Genomic DNA, 18329 nt, shown 5'->3' with positions numbered 1-18329 from the left:
CACTTACTACAACTCCTAGCATTTTTCATTGCTGGAGGGGTTGCCCTCCCTACCTGAAAATCCTGGCTCCGCCATTGGCCCAGAGTCCGTGGTGGTATAAATTCCCATGTCAGAGGTCAGTCTCTCCACAAGACCACCGCTCTCATCGTGACTTGGTGCGCTCATTTTGTACTCACCTTCTCATTAGCGCAACTTGTGTTCTAAACACGCCTTGGTCGTTGCACGTATGTGAAAATAAACTTAAACGCTTTAACAGAGCGCAGTTGTCAAAAGTACTCAGTCAAGCTCTTTGCCGCTGTCCTAATCCAGTTTAAAAGGACGTTCATGCCCCCTACGCCATCACAAAGGCACACACTAGAGATCTGCGGCTTACTGCGAGAATGCATGACAAATGCGGAACATGTGCGTGCTTGCTTTATCTCCGGACAACAAACCGACGGCGGCAAGAAGACCGCGGTGGGTAGAAAAAAAGACTGTGACAATGCCGCACACAAAACCCAGGCCATTATGTGTCTCGATGAAATTGTTCGTCTGCCTCCACCGAAGGGGCCCTCTTTGCCGCCAGGCGGGGTGCGGGTAGAGCCACCGCTCCACAACGATTCGGTGGTCCGCCCGCCGTGCGTCCGTGATCGGAGCGCTGCGGGGTGCCGGAGAGCGACGGAGGCGATTCGTAGGAGCTTTATGAAACGCTGAGCCGCGAAACGAGTCGAAGCGGTCACATTTTCAGCCGCCACAAAACGACTGCGGCGATTTGTCGGCGACAACGTGCTTGTTTATCTGGAAGCTGTGGATTTTGAGCGGCACAGATGAGCCCCGTTGGCAGCTGCGTGCTGCGTAGCAGCTGCGTGCTGCGTAGCACCTACGTGAACATTCACGTGTCAGGGGTTTGTTTCGTGGCAAGACGCATGTTTGAAGCGGCGACTCGAAGTGGTTGCTAACGTCTTCTTGGTTCTTTCGGTAAAGTCACGTAGAAGGGAAATAATAAAATAATAAAAATAAAACATAATAAAATAATTCTCACGACGTTTCGGCCACAACGCAAGCAGCCGTCCTCAGGTGAAGAACAAGTCTGTTGGAATGACAGCGTCTGAATGACAGCGTCTGAATGACGCTGTCTTCCCGACAGACCTGTTCTTCACCTGAGGACGGCTGCTTGCGTTGTGGCCGAAACGTCGTGAGAATTGTATTTTTTTATGTTTTATTTTTATTATTTTATTATTTCCCTTCTACGTGACTTTACCGAAAGAACCAAGAAGATGAATCCCTGCAGTCACGAAAGCTTTACATCGAAATGGTTGCTAACGGTCGCACTAACCTGCACCAATTGCGATGCTCACTGAATGCGAATTGATTTGTGTGGCCTTTAACTGAAATAAAAACAAATGTGTCCGCGATACCGAAGACGTTCCACTCTACCTGCCGGGAACCTCTTCTCTGAGCACGTGGGTGTGAAACGTCGGACACCGTGCCGAACGATACTCGGCGTCACGCGAAAATCAAACAGCGTAGGACAGCAATTCGGTCGAGGCTCATCTCGCAGGTGCACATTGCAGCAGCCATCTGTGTGAAGCGCTCCAGCAACAGGTGTTGGGAATTAGCTGTGGAGCGATACACGTTCACACGGATTGGTTTAGCAATTCCCCCCACCACTGAGCCACATTAGCGTTTCAACGTCGCGCAAAATTGCATCGGTTTGTGGAGTAGCAGCTTTTGTTGCGCGGTTGTGCGCATGGGAAGAGGTTGTTCATTCTTTGGGCGCACAACATAGGGAGAGTGGCAATTGGTGTGTACATTTGTTCAGTGATTACATGGCAGCAGATTGTAAAATCCCTTGCGATGTGGTGTCTCGTTTGCAAGGCTGCCCACGATGCTAAATTTGTACCTGAACCACGCCTGGCCTCTTCTGGGCTAACTTATTCTCATGTATGCAATTGCTGTCAGTGTGTGATCATGAACATCAACAGTGGGTGGGCAGGCTGGCTTTACCAATTCTTTATTTGCCAAGTCTACTTTAGTAGATTTTTCACTAACCACCTAACATTTTTCAAATTGACAAAACGGAAATCCTTGTCTTCTGTTTGTGTCTTTGTCTTTGCACGTCTGGTGGAATAGCGATTAGCGCACTCTGCTACGAACCATATGATCTGAGTTCAATTCCTGGCGACTGCTAGAATCAGTGCTGAGAGTTATCTGCACTGGTCCTAGGCCTCTCCTAGGTTGACTCAGTGTTAAATGAGTACAGTACCCGGCTTTATGTATAAACATCAGCATTAGGAAGTCAAAGGTGGCTGAACTAGATGCTGGCGACACCATCTAATTGTGTGCTTTGCCAGAATTCAAATGTGCTCGCTAACAACCATAAAAGCAATCTTTGTTTTTTTTGTAATTGCATATATGTGTGTTGGTGTGTGTGTCGCCTGGTGGGTTAGGGGCTGATGGTTATGGTATTTCACAAAAAGCTTTGAAAAATTCTTTATTTTCATTTACTTTAATGGGGGCATTTTATTTTTGTATGCGTTGCGATATGCATTCTTTTACTAACTCGCAGTCATAAATGCAGAGCCAAGCCTCAATACATTCTTGGAACGATTCAGATCATCCACATGCACTTAAGTCCACGTATGTGTGTCTGCAGACCGCGGCTTAATTCATTTCGCGAGGCTGTAGCCGAAGATAATCGCCCACCACTTAAATACGCGAAAAATAAAGCATTGGGATTGAAATCAAGATCCGGTTCCCTTGCACAAAGTTAAAATGCCTCGACGGTCACCTACCGTGGCCGGATTCACAGCATGCCCGTCCATCAGCGGCCACCAGAGGCAACCGGTGACATCATTCGCCAGAAATCCCTCGAACGGAAACAATGGGCCTCCTTGATGCCGTATCGCAGGGCCATACCCGGGGATCCCATGCAGTCCCTTCCGGAAACGATAAGGTCAAAATACAAAGTGCTTCCATTCTGTACGAGCAAGATATCACATTTTTCTTTTTCTACTCCCCACCGAGTTATCAGAGACGGACATTCCTACGGCGAGCCTTCACTCTACCCGGCGTCGCACACCGCTGAAATGTAGTAAAACGCGCTCATCGGCGTATATTCGCGTGTCAGATGCCTCCTAAGGGGGTTTGCTAACAACAAAAATTTGCGTGCGGAAACCGTCTACGCTTTAGCCCCGAAGCGGTTCGAAGACATCGCGGTCCGTTCGCAGTGTGGTCTTCGTGAAATGGCGGAAATCTGCGCTTTTTTTTTTGCGGGCTCCAGCCCTCCCCAGGTTTGCGCTAAATCTGTCAGTGGATGCTTTTCGAGACAACTTTGGGAACCGAATGGAGGAAATAGAAGGTCATGGCAAGGGGACGCCCTTGCTGCTGCCACTGATGTTTTCTCGCGCAAATGCCAGCTGCACCGTCGTTTTAGGTTTGCCTCATTTGGTACAACATTCTAAACGCGCCACCCCACCAACCCCCCTCCACTGCCCCTTTTTAATTTGTTCACTCACTGAGCTGAAGCCCATTTGTCCCTTTTTGGTTTAACTGCAGTTGAGCTGTTGATCTCGCAAATCTTTTCACACTTGTGTCCTATTTGGATCTTGCCAGCTAATGTCCACACTGCGAATGAAACACGGGCGTTTGGTTCATTGTACGGCTGAGTTACGGCCGGGCAGCAATTGCCCACACTACAGCGAGATTTTTAAAACGGCACTTGTACATTTTTGGGGGATTTCGGAACATTATTTTTTTCAAAGGTTCCCAAGATTAATCTTTTTTACGTGAACAAGGTGGATGGATTTATTTTTTTCTTCTTATAGAAATTAGAGAAACGGATATTTTGAATACAATTTGTTAAGGCTAACCTCTTTTATTCGTTTTGCATTGTAAGTTTCACAGTTTGTATCATGTCTTGTATTAGGGCCCTACAGACAATCGCCCCTTAGTAATGATAAAACTGAACACTTTTTTTCTGCTCAGAAGCCACATTTAAAAAATGAAGCGTTTTATACGTCTAACGCATCAGTTCTGTCATGTCAACATTTTTTCGAATCTGCCACTTACATTTATCTAATAACAACGACAACAAAAACCCCAGACAGAGCGTTTGTTTCGGATTTAAAATGCGTTTTCCTTCTAGTTTTACACATTTTTATATGAAATGTGACCTTGAGAAGTGAATTCAACAGCGTCACTACTCCGGTGATTACGAATCTAATTGTGGCGACTGACAGACGTGTGTGTGTGTGGCTGTGTGTGTGGCACTTGTGGGGAGCGGTGGTGTAGCGGTTAGCACGCTGTGCTACGAACCTGGCGACCCGGGTTCGATTCCCGCTCGCGGCAAACACCCAGTGACGATTTTCTGAACCGGTCCTGGGCCTCCCCTAGGTCGACTCAGCCTCAAATGAGTACCTGGTGCGATGTGTAAACATCGTCACAGGGAGACAAAGGCGGCCGGGCGTGGTGTTGGCCACCCACCCCCTTGTGTGCCGTGCCGGCCTTTATAGGTGCTCGCTAACAGCACTTGCCCCAACAGTCTGCTACAGGGGATCTTTGCGTGTTTTTTGTGTGTGTGACCTGTAGAACAATGAGTAATTGCTTTACAATTTTACAATTCACAGTCGAGCAAATGGTGTTAATTTGCGTCCTCCTAAACACTTTGCGATGTGTGTGTGTGTGTTAGTGCGAGCACACGTGCGATGGCGCGCGTGCAAGTGTCTGCGCGTGCAAGTGTCTGCGCGTGCAAGCGGTGCACCTGGTGTGCATGCGTGCACGTGTCCGCTCGCGTGTATGTCTGCGTGTGCGGCTGGATTTGTGCGTGTGTTGTGTCTCCGTGTCTACGCGCCTTCGTCTTTTTGTCTCTGTGCATACGGTTGTGTTCACGCGCGTGGCTGGGTGTGTGTGTAAGTGCGCGTGCACGCATGTGAGTCGCGTATGTGTGCTCGTGTCTGTGTAGATGTGTGTGCAAGCTGTGTGTCCGTGCCTATGTCTTTGTCTATGCACATGCGTCCGTGTGTCCGTGGATGGGTAGTTGTATGCAATGTGTGTGTGTGTATGTTCGCGCGTGGACACGCAACATGCGCAGTGTGTGTGTGTATTGGTGTGGGTGTGAAGAGTGGCTGTGCGTGTGGGCCTGCGAGTGTATGGTTTTGGCGAGCCCTCCGGCGGCAACAACAGTCTTGACTGTGCTCGAGTTGGCGTGAATATACAAAGGATCGCAAGGGTGGCCTTGCTGGCCGAAAACACATAACCAACAGAAACACATGTCTCTCCGCTTTTTCAAAATAATTCCTTATAATTACGTGCGATTCGTTCCTCTTTCTTGGTTGCGTCGTTTGATCAAGAAGCTTCGTGAAGACATTCATTGTCGGTGTCGTTTCTCTCGTGTCGCGTGGGCGTTGATGAAAGTGGCAGTGTTCATATTCTTAGGTTTTTTCGGTAAAGTCACGTAGGTAAAACACAAGACTTGTGTTGCCTCCGAAACGTCGTGATTTTTGTTTTATCTTATTTTATTTTCATTAATTTTGATGTTTGACCTACGTGACTTTACCGAAAAAACCTAAGAATATGATTCCTTGCAGTCACGAAAGCTTCAAATCTAGAATAAATGGCAGTGTTCATTTCATTACTCACGCTTGCGTCTTATCCGGAATTATCGCTGTTGGGTTACTTTAGCCTTAGACGAAGTACTTGGGTAGGGCACATCTCCGTTGGCGATGGAAATTCCACATTCGAATGGTAAAGACAACTACTGTAATCACTAACCTGTACACGGTAACAGTATAAACATTGCACCTCTTCGGACTTTCTTCACCAATGGTTAGTGGCTGCCATTATTTTGTTGAGAAGCAGCAACGTCCACTCTCAAATGTCATCACATTGTTCAAAACTTCATTGCCGGGTCAAAATGTCGTCATGGCCGAGAGGAAAACCCAAAGCCACGTGTTGGGATCGCATGTGGCTCTCGGTCCTTCCCCTCCGTCGCTGACCTCCGATGCCTGTCTCCACAACTCTCCCCCTCTCCTGCGCGCTGCACGCCGAGTATCCGACTCCACGCAGGTTCCTCGTCCTCCCGATTGACGTCCGGCTGAGAACTTGCAGGCGTCTCAGCCTCTCTCCTTCCACGAATTTCCTCGCAACCTCCACGCGTAGCCGTTATCAATCCGTTGAAATGCCAATGCAGCGAAAATCGCCGATTAACCCCCCTTTTAATGACCAACATCACCAGAGCCCAGACGGTGAGGTTCCCACGAAAATAAATTTGCCGTATTTTCCTCTCTTTAAAATCGCAGCGACTCACGGTGCACAGCTTTTAACGAAGGCAACCATGCTGCGTTGCTTCTCTATTGTTGCACTCGTTTCGTTTTTGTACTGTTTGTTGTTGTAGCTTGCTGACCCGCCCGTACTGGACACCTGTGAAAAAGAGCTGCATATCTCATCGGGTTCCTCCAATCTAAATAAAGATCCTGATGATTCTGTCATGCAATTTCTCACCCACGTGACATCAAACGCGCCGTGGACGAATCGCCAGTGGGGAATGGAGGGAATGTCGACGGAGACCCGATGTCCCATTCTGCGATCTGCGTGTTGTGCACGGCACCTCGCTGATCTGGTCAAAGAGCGCAAAACCATCACGCGAACTCCGGTCATCCTCACAGCAGCGGCTTTTGGATAGCCATCGAACAAAGACGGTCACTACCTCACTCGGTGTTTAGGTGTGCTTCTGCGGCCGTCTGGAACGCTCGGATATTAGGAAGCCACTGGAGCTATGCACTTTAAAATCTACGTGGAAAACCAATTTCTTTAGAACTGCTTTTAGCGTTTAGTTTTGTTGTCCTTCCCCCTGCACCTCCAATGAGCACGGTTGGCTACGTGCCGGTGCGAAAGAAGTTCAACATACATACATTACATGTGTGCGAGGGTTGCTTTTTTATTGTTGTTCGCGTTTCGTGTGGAGTTCCACATTTTTTGGAAACGTTTGCCGGTGGCTGCCTTTAGAAGCAACCGTTAATTGAGGCGCACCGCCGAAACAAATGCCGTCGCTGGGATGAGACGTTGGTGAATTGGCACGGCCATTGTGAGAGAGGTTGCCCCCTACTCCAGAAAGGAGGACCGGCGTGATTTCCCAGGATGGAGGGAGGGGGTGGGTGACAGCCTACGGAGGGGCAATGGCCCACTTAAGATGTCCCCCCGGAGAAGAAAAATGGGCGCGAGCGATGAATGGGTGCCCTGTTACAGGTCGCACAACATTTCCCAATGAGCGCGATGTTCAGTCTTGTTGCGAACGTCGGACTCGGACGAAGGGATTGCAAAGTTATCTTTTTTTAAAGTGTGCACCTTTGTGCGATACGTGTACAGTACAGTACTTGTATTGCGCTGCACGTCAGGTGCGTATCGACGAATTGAATGACCGATTAAAATCGGGTTCGTTACACGCGCGATCCATTTCATTCAATCGTGCATGGGTGACTCGGTTGTGATATTTTTTTATTGGTAAATGTTGTGCGTGTTCAGGTCACCTGACTGCTGCAGACATTCGAGATTCCATAATGGGAAAATTTTCATCGATTATTGAATCTAATTGTGCTCAACTAGAGTCCTGAATAGCTGCATCTTCATATTTGTTTCAAGCTTATCAGTGCTTGGATATAATTACTGGAGTTGACTCAAACTTTGGACTGGTTTTGAGACTTAACTTTTTTGCACATTTTTTTATTGTATATTTTCTACATCCAGTACATAACTGTCTTGTAAAATGACTGCAGTGAAGACCACGTGTATGGCATTCACTGTATTTGTTGTATGCATGTACAACAAACACACAAAGGGCGCACATGTTAAGAAATATAAAGCAAACGGGGAGTGAAAAGTATGCACTATTGTGGCTAGCCAGGTCTTGCATCGAGTCCAAAATGTGTCCACTTACAATAATAATGTCCATTATTTATCCTGGATGGCCCTCACGCAGTGTCAGGGGGTCTTTTTTCAGGAGGCTCCTGCTCTGAATTTGTTTGGCGAATTTTTTTTTCACGTGGGTTGAAACCAGAGGGCCTGTAGAAAGCCCTTATACATACGAAGAAAACGTTTCAAACTCCTGGCGGACAGGTCAGTAACCTACTCGTTGAGCGATGAGGTGGAGCGTGTTGAGGAATCTTGATTTTTACCTAAATGATTAACAATAAAAAATAAAACCCTTGTTAATCCACTGCTGGCTGAAGGCCGTTGTTTAACCATACTTCACCATGCTGGTCATGCGGATTAGTAAAGAGAGGGCCCAGAAAAAGTTCAGATATAAATTGTGACTGATGTTAGCTTTGAACGGAAATGAAACGCCTCTTCTTGGTTCTTTTGGTAAAGTCACGTAGAAGGGAAATAATAAAATAATAAAGATAAAACATAATAAAATACAATTCTCATGACGTTTCATTCAGACGCTGTCTTTCCGACATACCTGTTCTTCACCTGAGGACGGCTGCTTGCGTTGTGGCCGAAACGTCGTGAGAATTGTATTTTATTATGTTTTATTATTATTTTATTATTTTCCTTCTACGTGACTTTACCGAAAGAACCAAGAAGATGAATCCCTGCAGTCACGAAAGCTTTAAATGGAAATGAAACTCTTATAGTGCAGTGTTTTAACCACTGCACCAGCGCTGTACCGTGTGATATTGAATCGTGTTGATTGGCACTGTGGTTAGATAGCTTGACTAGCAATAGAAGGTCACAAGTTCAAGTTCCAGTGGGTATATACACTTCATTTGAAGTCACTTGTTTGTTATTCCATGGAGGGGCAGGCCCCCGCCATAGCCGTAAGGAATTTTTCACCACTGGCTCAGCTCCACGAAAAAATGTATATACGCACTTTGCCCATGCTTGTGTCGGGCAGAGAGAGAGAGACACGTGGACTTTTTGACTTTCCTACATTATCAAACAAAACATTTCTCAAAAGCTCTGCCCCCCACCTCCCCCCCCCCCATATTTTTTTGTTAAAAACAAAAATCACAATATATATCATGTCAGCCCGAGAAAAATCATTCATGTGGTAGTTTTGGAAGTGCCTGGAGTGCAAAGCGTGGCCCCGTTTCCGCCGCTGGGACATCTGGAGAGTGTTCTAGCTGAGGTTGCACGAAAACCCAGATCGCGTCGCTCTTTCGCCTAATTGGAGCAAAATTTTCCCGAGCGCTGCCCATCCTTTTTGCCGCCAGAGCCCAGATGGTCAAGATCCCACGAAAATAAAATTTGCCGTATTTTCCCCTCTTTAAATCGGAGCGGCTCACGTTGCATGGCTCCTAACGATGGCAACCGTTCTGTTTTCCTCGCTGGATGTGGAATTATAATTTTTTTCCATAGCAGCGTTCCAGTGTAACGGCGACACCCATGGTTTTGTTAACACTCTGTCTTACTACTTGCCGGTGTTTTTCGCCGTTGTGCTGTCTAGCTCTCTCCGATGTGTTTTTTGGATTCTACTGCATGATGTTGTTCGGCAGCTTTTTTTGAAATTAAATATCATCATCATCGGCGACATCATCATCATTAGCGGCAGAGGTATCATCATTAGCAGCTGCTCTGCTTACGGTACAATCCAAAAACACATCGGTGGAGAGCTATGTTCTGCGTTGATAGCAACATTTCCCCAGCTGAGTATCCAGGTTTTCTGTGAAGCAGCTCGTGAAATGTTTTACAGGATTATTGGCCAAGGATGGCATGCACAGGTTTGCCAGTCGTGTGTTAAAGTCATCAGTCGACAGATTTTATTTTTGAGGCACAAGTTTCCTGTCCTAAAGTCCCAAAGGTCAACAGAAAGTTTCTTCGTTTTCGCGTCGAGTTTGTGTTTGAGACAATGGTGTGCGTGGAAGAACCCAGATGTCACGGCCCCACGAAGAATGACGAACCAACAACCCATTACAGCGCACGTCTGTATAATAATAATAAAAACATGTTAAGAAGGTCAAAATCTTACAAATCACGGTGACAAAATGACATGCAGTTCCAAAGGTTGTTATCGTGCTGTGAAATCATTGGTGTAATGATTCATTGGATCGTCAATTAAAATAGTGCGTGTCTAAAATACATGCGTCGAATGAGTTGTGATCATTTTCAATGCCTCTACCTTGCTTGCGGGTTGAGGAGTGGCGCCGTTCTGAGTGCACTGTGCCTCAAAGCCGTCAACCTGAGTTCGAATCCTGGCCACGGCTAACATCGGTAGCAAGTGTTGATCTTGAAAAATGAATCTGCCTTGGGCCTCCCCCCTAGGTCGAATTAGCCTCAAATGATTACCTTGTCTGGAGTGTAATCATCAGCACTGGGGAAACAAACTCGGCTGTGCGTGGGGTTGGCCACGCCACCACCTCGCTCGGCGCTGTGCCAACCTTCCCCATCAGTCAATGTCGGCTACACATGGGGATCTTTGCCTTTGTTTATTGCCAGCTTATTTGGATTATTTTGCTGCTATGAAATGTAACCTGATGGCGGGACCCCGGGGTCCCGAATAAACGGAAGTCAAAATCGTAATTAGTGAATTTCTTTTCGGCGACTCCGTCCCAACGCGCACATAAACGCCGCGACCCGCCTGGCGCGGATCATTCTGTTGTCGTGTCGTCCAAGCGCAGCAACGAGGACGAATGCGCAGAAGAAACAACATTTTGAAACTTTGATTAGCGCATCGTGTAGAGCTCGTCGAGAGGAATAGATTGCCGTGTCGTTCGTCTTCAACAGATATAAAATGACGTCGCAACGCAGTTCATGCGAGAGCCGGGGGCTTATGGGACCCCGGGGTCCCGCCATAAGGTTCAGATGTCCACACATGATAAGCCACTTTGTTGAGCTGTCATTTGTGGCCAGGTCGCTTCTGAAAAATAAGTGAATACCTCATTGGGCTTTTCCTGGTAAGATTAAAAACTAATTTAGTTTTATTTGCATATTTTGTAAAGTGATTTGCTTACATTTTGACTTAAAACTTTCGTAACTGCAGGAATTCATATTCTTTGGATCTTTCGGTAAAGTCACGTAGATAGAAAAAAAATCAAGTAAATTAAATAAAAACTATCGCTTGTGTTGTGATAGAAACGTCGTAGTTTTTATTTCATTTACTTAGATTTTTTCTATCTACGTGACTTTACCGAAAGAACCGAAGAATATGATTTGCTTTCCTTTATATACTTTGCACTCCTATCGTGTTTCTGTATTGTTCGTTGTTGTCGTAACTTTCTGACCGGGCCCTGCTGGACATTTGTGAAAAAGAGCTTCATAGCTCATCGGATTTCTCCAGTGTTGATGAAACATTCTGATTCTGAGATGCGCATACGTGTGTGTGGTCCCATCGCGCGCAAACCCCTAATGCGAACGTGTTGCTCTCGCGCTGTTGTTCACTCCCGGCCAGGCGCGAACCACCATCGGAGCTGGCAATGGAGATCCCTCAGCAGATGAGCGGACTGCAGAGGAAGAAGCCTCCTGGGCTCTTGCTCAACATCCCGCCGCCAACACAGGACTCTCCCGTGCTCCCGGTAAGCGGCCGCGGCGATGCGGGGCCGGAGGGATGCGGGGCCGGTGCCGGTGCCGCCGCCAAAACTGGCGATTTTTGTCGCAGCCTCGAGCGACGATTTTTGGGGGGGGGGGTTTCTCCGTAGCAGCAAAATTATTAGTGACTAATATAGCGACTCTCACCGCAGATACAATTGTGCGGATTTTGGAACGATCCCTGGTGTGTGTGTGAGTGTGTGTACACATTAAGGATCAAAATGTGGACTCTTCGATGCATTGACCGGCGGTGACATTTTTGATCGCTTTAAGAAAGCCAATGAATCGGCTTCGGCTTCGGCTTGGTTTGGCACTGGAGGAGTTGGCAACACCGCCGCCACGCGTGCGGCAGGTGGGGCGAGGGGGTGGTGGGTTTGGGGGGCAAGAAGGGACACACGGGCGGGAAGTTACCGAGGCGACAAAAGGGTCGTGCCTGCCAGCCGTATCGGCCAAGCGAGTCGACTGCTCACAGCATTCGTTGCAGGTCGTTAACCAGCCGTGCGGCGCCGATCGTGTCAGCGAGCGCCCAACTCTTGAGCCGGAAGGTCACCGTTTCACATCGTAGGTCATCATTGTTTGTCATCGTTCCTCACAGGGTCGGTGAAACGAGTACCGCTCTGTAGGAAGTCAGCAGCGGTTGTCTTTGGAGCGGGGCTATACTCGGCCACCGGCCATGTGTCTCGTTAGGCATTCCGGGAGTTAGGCCAGCACACACACACACACACCTTGACTGCTCAATTCAGTTACTGAAGAAGCTCCCGCCCAGCGCGCGGAGCGAAACGTCGGCCAACATGCCGACCGACGCGCGACACAACCCCGAAAACACACCGGAGAACGAGACAGCACAACCGTGAACGTCTACTCGGTCGTAGTAGTAGCGCAGAAAATCGCCATGGCGACGGTGACGTGCTTCGGCCATTTTCTCAAGCAACGTGAATCAGTCCCCTGGCGTTCTTCGTTTTATTTTTACAAAGCGCTCGGTGGCTTCCTCCCGTTATACTTAGCAGGGTTGTCCGAGAGCCAGAAAACATCCGCTCAGCAGCGTTTCCTTTTTTTAGACGTCCTCATTTCCTGCTGCCCTTGCCTCCGAAGCATTTGCATCATCATCATCATATCCCTGATAATAAGACAGCACCACGTGACGACGCGCCTTGGCAGAAACGCACATGTACAACCCGTCATCTCGCTTGTCAATCCACTGCTGGATGAGATCCTCCTCGCCCGCCCCCCCACCGTGACATGCGGACCCTGAGGGTAATTTAACCAAACTTCCCCATGCAGGTTGGCGAACGTGGTGGGTGGGGGGGCAAGCACGATTTGGTGGTTACCCGTCAAAGCACTTGCCAGGCTCAAATCTGCTTGGATTCTCGCGGTGAATTTGGGTACGGTGGGCTTGTGAATATCTCTTAGAATCGGAAGGGTGCAACGTGAAGAGTTGCTTAACTTGCTTGTTCTCCCATATAATACAGGGCAAATGGGTTTTTTTGTTGTTGCAATTTGTAGAGAAACTCATTATGTGCTCTGATGGAGGATTAAATCTAGTTTTGTTTACAGCTCTCTGTCAACCGACTGCGGGCTGAAGGCCTCCCCACACTGTATCGGTCTTGGGGGTCGTTTAACCATATCTCACAAATGAATATACAAACAGACAAAGGTAAAACATTAAAATAAAATTTGAGTGAGTGAGTGAGCGTGTGGACTTTCTGCATCAATGTTTAACGGCAGTATTTGTTTAAAATAGGCAAACCTTGGCACTGGGTTTGACCTTCTAGATCTCATCAGCAGAGTCGGGCAGCTAGACCTGTTAAACACATTTTGCGAGATGTTAACGGACAAAAGTCATCCAGTTAAGCCACGGGACTTGTCAAGACAATTTAGTCAATTGCCTTTAACAGAAAACGTTTTGTTGGAAAACACTGTTTCTGGTCAAACACTATACTGTCCATTAAATGAGACTCACTCTCATTTGTCCTATGTCTTTGTTTTTAAGAGCTATATAGGCTGAGTGGGCCTTACCTGGTAAAATAAAAAATAGTTGATAGTTTAATCGCAGTTGCTGAACACTGGCCCAAAGGCCCAAACTGCCAAGCAGCCAGACACAAACAGCAACATTGAAAGTGTGTTCGATTATTTAACTTTTTGCTGAATTGAGCAAGGTTAAGTGAATTTGGGTAACGTAAATATATGGTGGCAGGAGTGAATGGGTGGGTGAATTGGTGATGAATGGCTGAGTGTGGTGAGTGAGTGAATGGGTCAGTGAATGGGTGAGTGTGGTGGGTGGGTGAGTGACTGAATGGGTGAGTGTGGTGAGTGGGTGAGTGAGTGAATGGGTGAGTGTGAGTGAGTGTGGGTGAGTGGGTGAGTGAGTGAATGGGTGAGTGTGAGTGAGTGGGTGAGTGAATGGGTGAGTGTGGGTGAGTGGGTGAGTGAGTGAATGGGTGAGTGTGGGTGAGTGAGTGAATGGGTGAGTGTGGGTGAGTGGGTGGGTGAGTGAGTGGATGAGTGATTGAGTGAGTGGGTGAGTGATTGAGTGAGTGAGTGAGTGAGTGGGAGTGGGTGAGTGTGGGTGAATGATTGAGTGAGTGGGTGAGTGGGTGAGTGAGTGGGTGAGTAAGCGAGCGAGTGGGTTAGTGAGTGAGTGGGGGAGTGGGTGAGTGTGGGTGAATGATTGAGTGAGTGGGTGAGTGGGTGAGTGGGTGAGTGAGTGAGTGGGTGAGTGAGTGAGTGAGTGAGTGAGTGGGTGAGTGGGTGAGTGAGTTAGTGGTTGAGTGAGTGGGTGAGTGAGTGCGTGAGTGAGTGAGTGAGTGAGAGAGTGAGTGATTGGGTGAGTGAGTGAGTGAGTGGGTGAGTGAGTGAGTGAGTGGATGAGTGAGTGAGTGGGTGAGTAATTGGGTGAGTAAGTGAATGAGTGGGTTAGTGAGTGAGTGGGTGAGTAAGTGAGTGAGTGGGTGAGTGAGTGAGTAAGCGAATGAGTGGGTGAGTGAGTAAGCGAGTGAGTGGGTGAGTGAGTGGGTGAATGAGTGCGTGAGTGAGTGAGTGGGTGAGTGAGTGAGAGAGTGAGTGAGTGAGTGGGTGAGTGAGTGAGTGGGTGAGTCAGTGAGTGAGTGGGTGAGTAATTGGGTGAGTAAGTGAATGAGTGGGTTAGTGAGTGAGTGGGTGAGTAAGTGAGTGAGTGGGTGAGTGAGTGAGTGAGTAAGCGAGTGAGTGGGTGAGTGAGTAAGCGAGTGAGTGGGTGAGTGAGTGGGTGGGTGAGTGCGTTGTTGAGATCCACAGCGCGGTAGATGAACGCCGCGTGGATGGGACGAATCGGTGATCCTGGTGGACTGAGACCTCACCATGGTCTCAGCACCGTCGCCGCACAAAGTTAGACAGCACATCGCATTGTGCTCCAGTGCAGCCTCTGTGAGAAACAGGACGTAGAGGTTGCGCACACATAATTGGCACAAATCACGGCAAACAGCTCTCATTACCGCAACGGCATGGGGAGGCCCTCGTCCAGTGGTAGATTGATACTGGGCTGGAAATTATTAAACAAACCTTTACTTCTTGAGAGATCTCCGCGCTACAGCACAATTGCATTTGTATCATCATTTATACCACTGGCACTAATGAGTTTTTTGGTTTCAAAAAACGATTCATGTTACCTCTTTTATCTCCAATCTTTCTATGATCAAAGCGTTTTGTGTTTTTGCTGTGGCATTTGCTGGGCATTAATGCAAACGAAAAGCAACAGTCGTGATACCGTTTGCTAAGAGGGAATATCGTCCCCGAAATAGTTGTGACTCTCACGTTTCCCAGGATCACAGGCAGCGCAACACCCGCTCGCTATCTAACCTTTGCAGAAGCCAGAAACTTCCTCCCGAGTTTATTTTCGATTTGTTTTTCGGCGGTCGTTTTCCTGTTTATCCTTTTCCCCTCTCTCTTAATTCTTCCAGCTGACAACTCCCTGCCCCTTTTGTTTCTCCTCCGTCGCATCCCTGGTTAATGTGCTCCTCTTCCTTCCTCTGTGCAGCGGAACTTCCTGTGCTCAGCCCGCTGATGCGTGATCCTCACCGTGTCACGAGGTGACCTTTATAACTGATAGCACGACTGGGGGGTGCGACTCTGCTGACCTTAATAACCTACCCACGCGTTCATTTAATCGCTAACACACACGCTCACTCACTCACCCACCCACCGACTCGTTTTCGTCCGTTTGTTCATTCTCTCACTCGTCAACTCTCTCTCTCTCTCTCGTCTATTCACCCGCCCATCCGCTGACCCGCACACATGCTCACTCTTTTTAAATCCTTTATATTAAGTTCGCTTGCTTGCTTGCTTGCGCGCTTACGACCGTGCAAATCTTTCGGTCGTTTTTTAACCACTTCCCGTGATCCAATCGAGCTGACATTTTGCACACAGACTCGTTGTGCGTGACAATTAATTTTCGTGAAATTTTTTTTCCAAATTTTTACACTTTTTAGGGAATTTTTTTTATATTTAATTACCAATTGCTTAATGGTGGCAGGCAATCATCTGACCCATAGGTGGCAGCCATCTCAAGCCAGAGGACGAGAGGACTTTAGCCACCACGCATATAAAGGATTTATAGTGAAAAACTTGGTTTTTACGGGTTCATTTTTTCTCCATCACCCATCTACTCTCACTCTCATCCACCGTGGCTAGCTACTTTGTTTAATAGCCAGCGTGTCCTTAAAGGCATAACTCATTATTCAGAGCACATAAGAGAGGACCAGACCTCTCTCTCTCTGGCCCGTCTGTCACCTGTGAAAAAGAACCGTTGCCCGAAACGCCGCCTCCCGTATACTGTTTCCCTTTAAGGCCACGGTGTTATTGACGGAGGCGTTGTTGGTTTTTGTTACGCGACAATAGTTGTGGTTTCCCTTCGGCTTACTCAGCGATGTGTTTTGGGTGACACCATCCGCGGATGCAATTTAGCATCGCACTCAAGATGAAACTTGTCTCCCCGCACGTACATAAAGCGGTGAAAATCAGTCATCGAGCTGAATTAAGAAGCAGGTGAGAGAGTTTATAGACAAAGAGAGAGAAAAAAGCCACTTTTGTAATAGATGCCAGAGGTACAAATGCAAGAGCAACACATATGCAATGCAAGTTAATTTCATATTTCAATAAATAAATAGATATATCGACACTTCCGTTGATAGCACTGCCTTTCAAATAAAATCAAAAAGTTTGTTTCGAGAGGCCAAAGAGGCCTGGTCTCTTAGCGTGCCATGAAAAAGGAACATTGCCCTCAACGTTGCCGATGATTCACTGTTCCTTTTAAAGCCACAGTGTTGTTGATGAATCGCGCACCACTGCCAACGCAGTATCGCCAAATTATTCACTTAGAGTAAGTGAATAAGCCTATAATATAATAAAGTAATTGGGATAAATAATAATAATACATAACGCCGTGCAAACTCACTGGAAATATGAAAAACAAATACGATGTGCTATCTGGATAGACGAGACTTAATGGTATTGTTTCATTTTGCAATTTCAAGCGAGCGAGCATTTCGCTAACCCTACTGCTGCACGTGTCAACAGTGCCCGCCATGTGAATGGCGAATTTCCGCCTCTGGCTCAGGGCTGTCCACAGGAAATTAACTCCCATCCTCAATTGAGCCAGATACCACTGTCACTGTATGTGTACCATGACGAATCGCATAGTATGAAAGTTTTTAACTCGTCAGATTTTATTACATTTTCTTCGTCAACTTTTACATTGATGATCCGTAAAAAAAAAAAGGTGTCGTTAACCCACCACCACCCGACACAGCCAATTAGTAAGGTTTGCCACGTAAACAAAACGCGCTAATAAGTTTACTACTTCAGCACTAACCAGTGTGTTGGAGAGTAAACCCACAACATTGACAATTTGAGTACGACGTTTTGCTGCTGCTGCTGCTTAGCGGAAGAGCACCGACACCTCGATCACCGCCACACCTGCGATCCCACGTGCTCGCCACACAAAAAACCACCGCCACTCCAGATGATGCCATCGAGTAAATCCCCACTTACAGGGGACAGCTCATAGGTCTCGCTCAATTACAGCATGTGGAAATGAAACACCCCCCCCCCAGCTCTATTATTCACAAGCCTCGGAACGTTGCCAAAACTGAGTTTCAACAGAAGACATTGTAATAGCCTGGCATATCAAATCATTGTAAAGTTCACACGAAGAATTTGCACATTTTTTTCATCCATTATACAATTGTGGTTGTATCTATTGCGTTTTTTTTTACCCTTTATTTTTAATAAAGAGGCTTTTTTGTTAAGTGATACGTAGCTAATGATGCTTACAAAAGAAGCACAACCAAAGGCAAAATGCCCAGTGCTCAGACTTAAACATTAATCAGTCATTACCCTTTCTTGGGATAGCTTCTCTCTGCATGGACGGGTGTGTGGCAATGGAGTTGTTGATCCTAAGGAGCTTGTGTAATGCGGGCGAAAGCGACCTTCCGGATGTGACGTCACAAGGAGGCGGAGCCAGGTGACGTGGGTGAAAGGTTGGGGTCCTTAAGTGGGTAAACCGGAAAGAGAAGTCAGTCGGGTTGTGAATGGAAAAGGGTGAGGCCACGAGGGCGAATGAGAGGAGGGGGGCACCGCCGGCGAGCGGGAGCCGACCCCAGAGTACAGCCAGGAAGGCTGTGTGTTAGAGGCAGCGGTGTGGCTGCAGAGAGTCGCAGGAGCGACGAAGAGAGAGGAGAGTACAGCCAGGAAGGCTGTGTGTTAGAGGCAGCGGTGTGGCTGCAGAGAGTCGCAGGAGCGACGAAGAGAGAGAGAGACAGCACGAGGCTGTCAGCGCTGCGGAGTGAGCAGCA

At 47.6% G+C, this 18329-nt stretch overlaps 1 protein-coding gene across 1 annotated transcript in view; it reads left to right on the top strand.

Moving 5' to 3' along the window:
- The window catches only part of LOC144932199 (inactive rhomboid protein 1-like), a 77211-nt gene that overhangs the window by 25698 nt on the left and 33184 nt on the right, over window positions 1–18329 (top strand). Inside the window, exon 2 of the mRNA XM_078856149.1 lies at window positions 11366–11489. Coding sequence (XP_078712275.1) covers window positions 11391–11489 — 99 coding nt within the window. The 5' untranslated portion in view covers window positions 11366–11390. The remainder of the gene's footprint in view (window positions 1–11365; window positions 11490–18329) is intronic.

This window comes from Lampetra fluviatilis, chromosome 5 (genome assembly GCF_964198595.1).
Source record: "Lampetra fluviatilis chromosome 5, kcLamFluv1.1, whole genome shotgun sequence".
Lineage (NCBI taxonomy): Eukaryota > Metazoa > Chordata > Hyperoartia > Petromyzontiformes > Petromyzontidae > Lampetra > Lampetra fluviatilis.
Note: the sequence above shows the minus strand (reverse complement) of the source record. Positions and strands in the feature narration are given on the sequence as shown.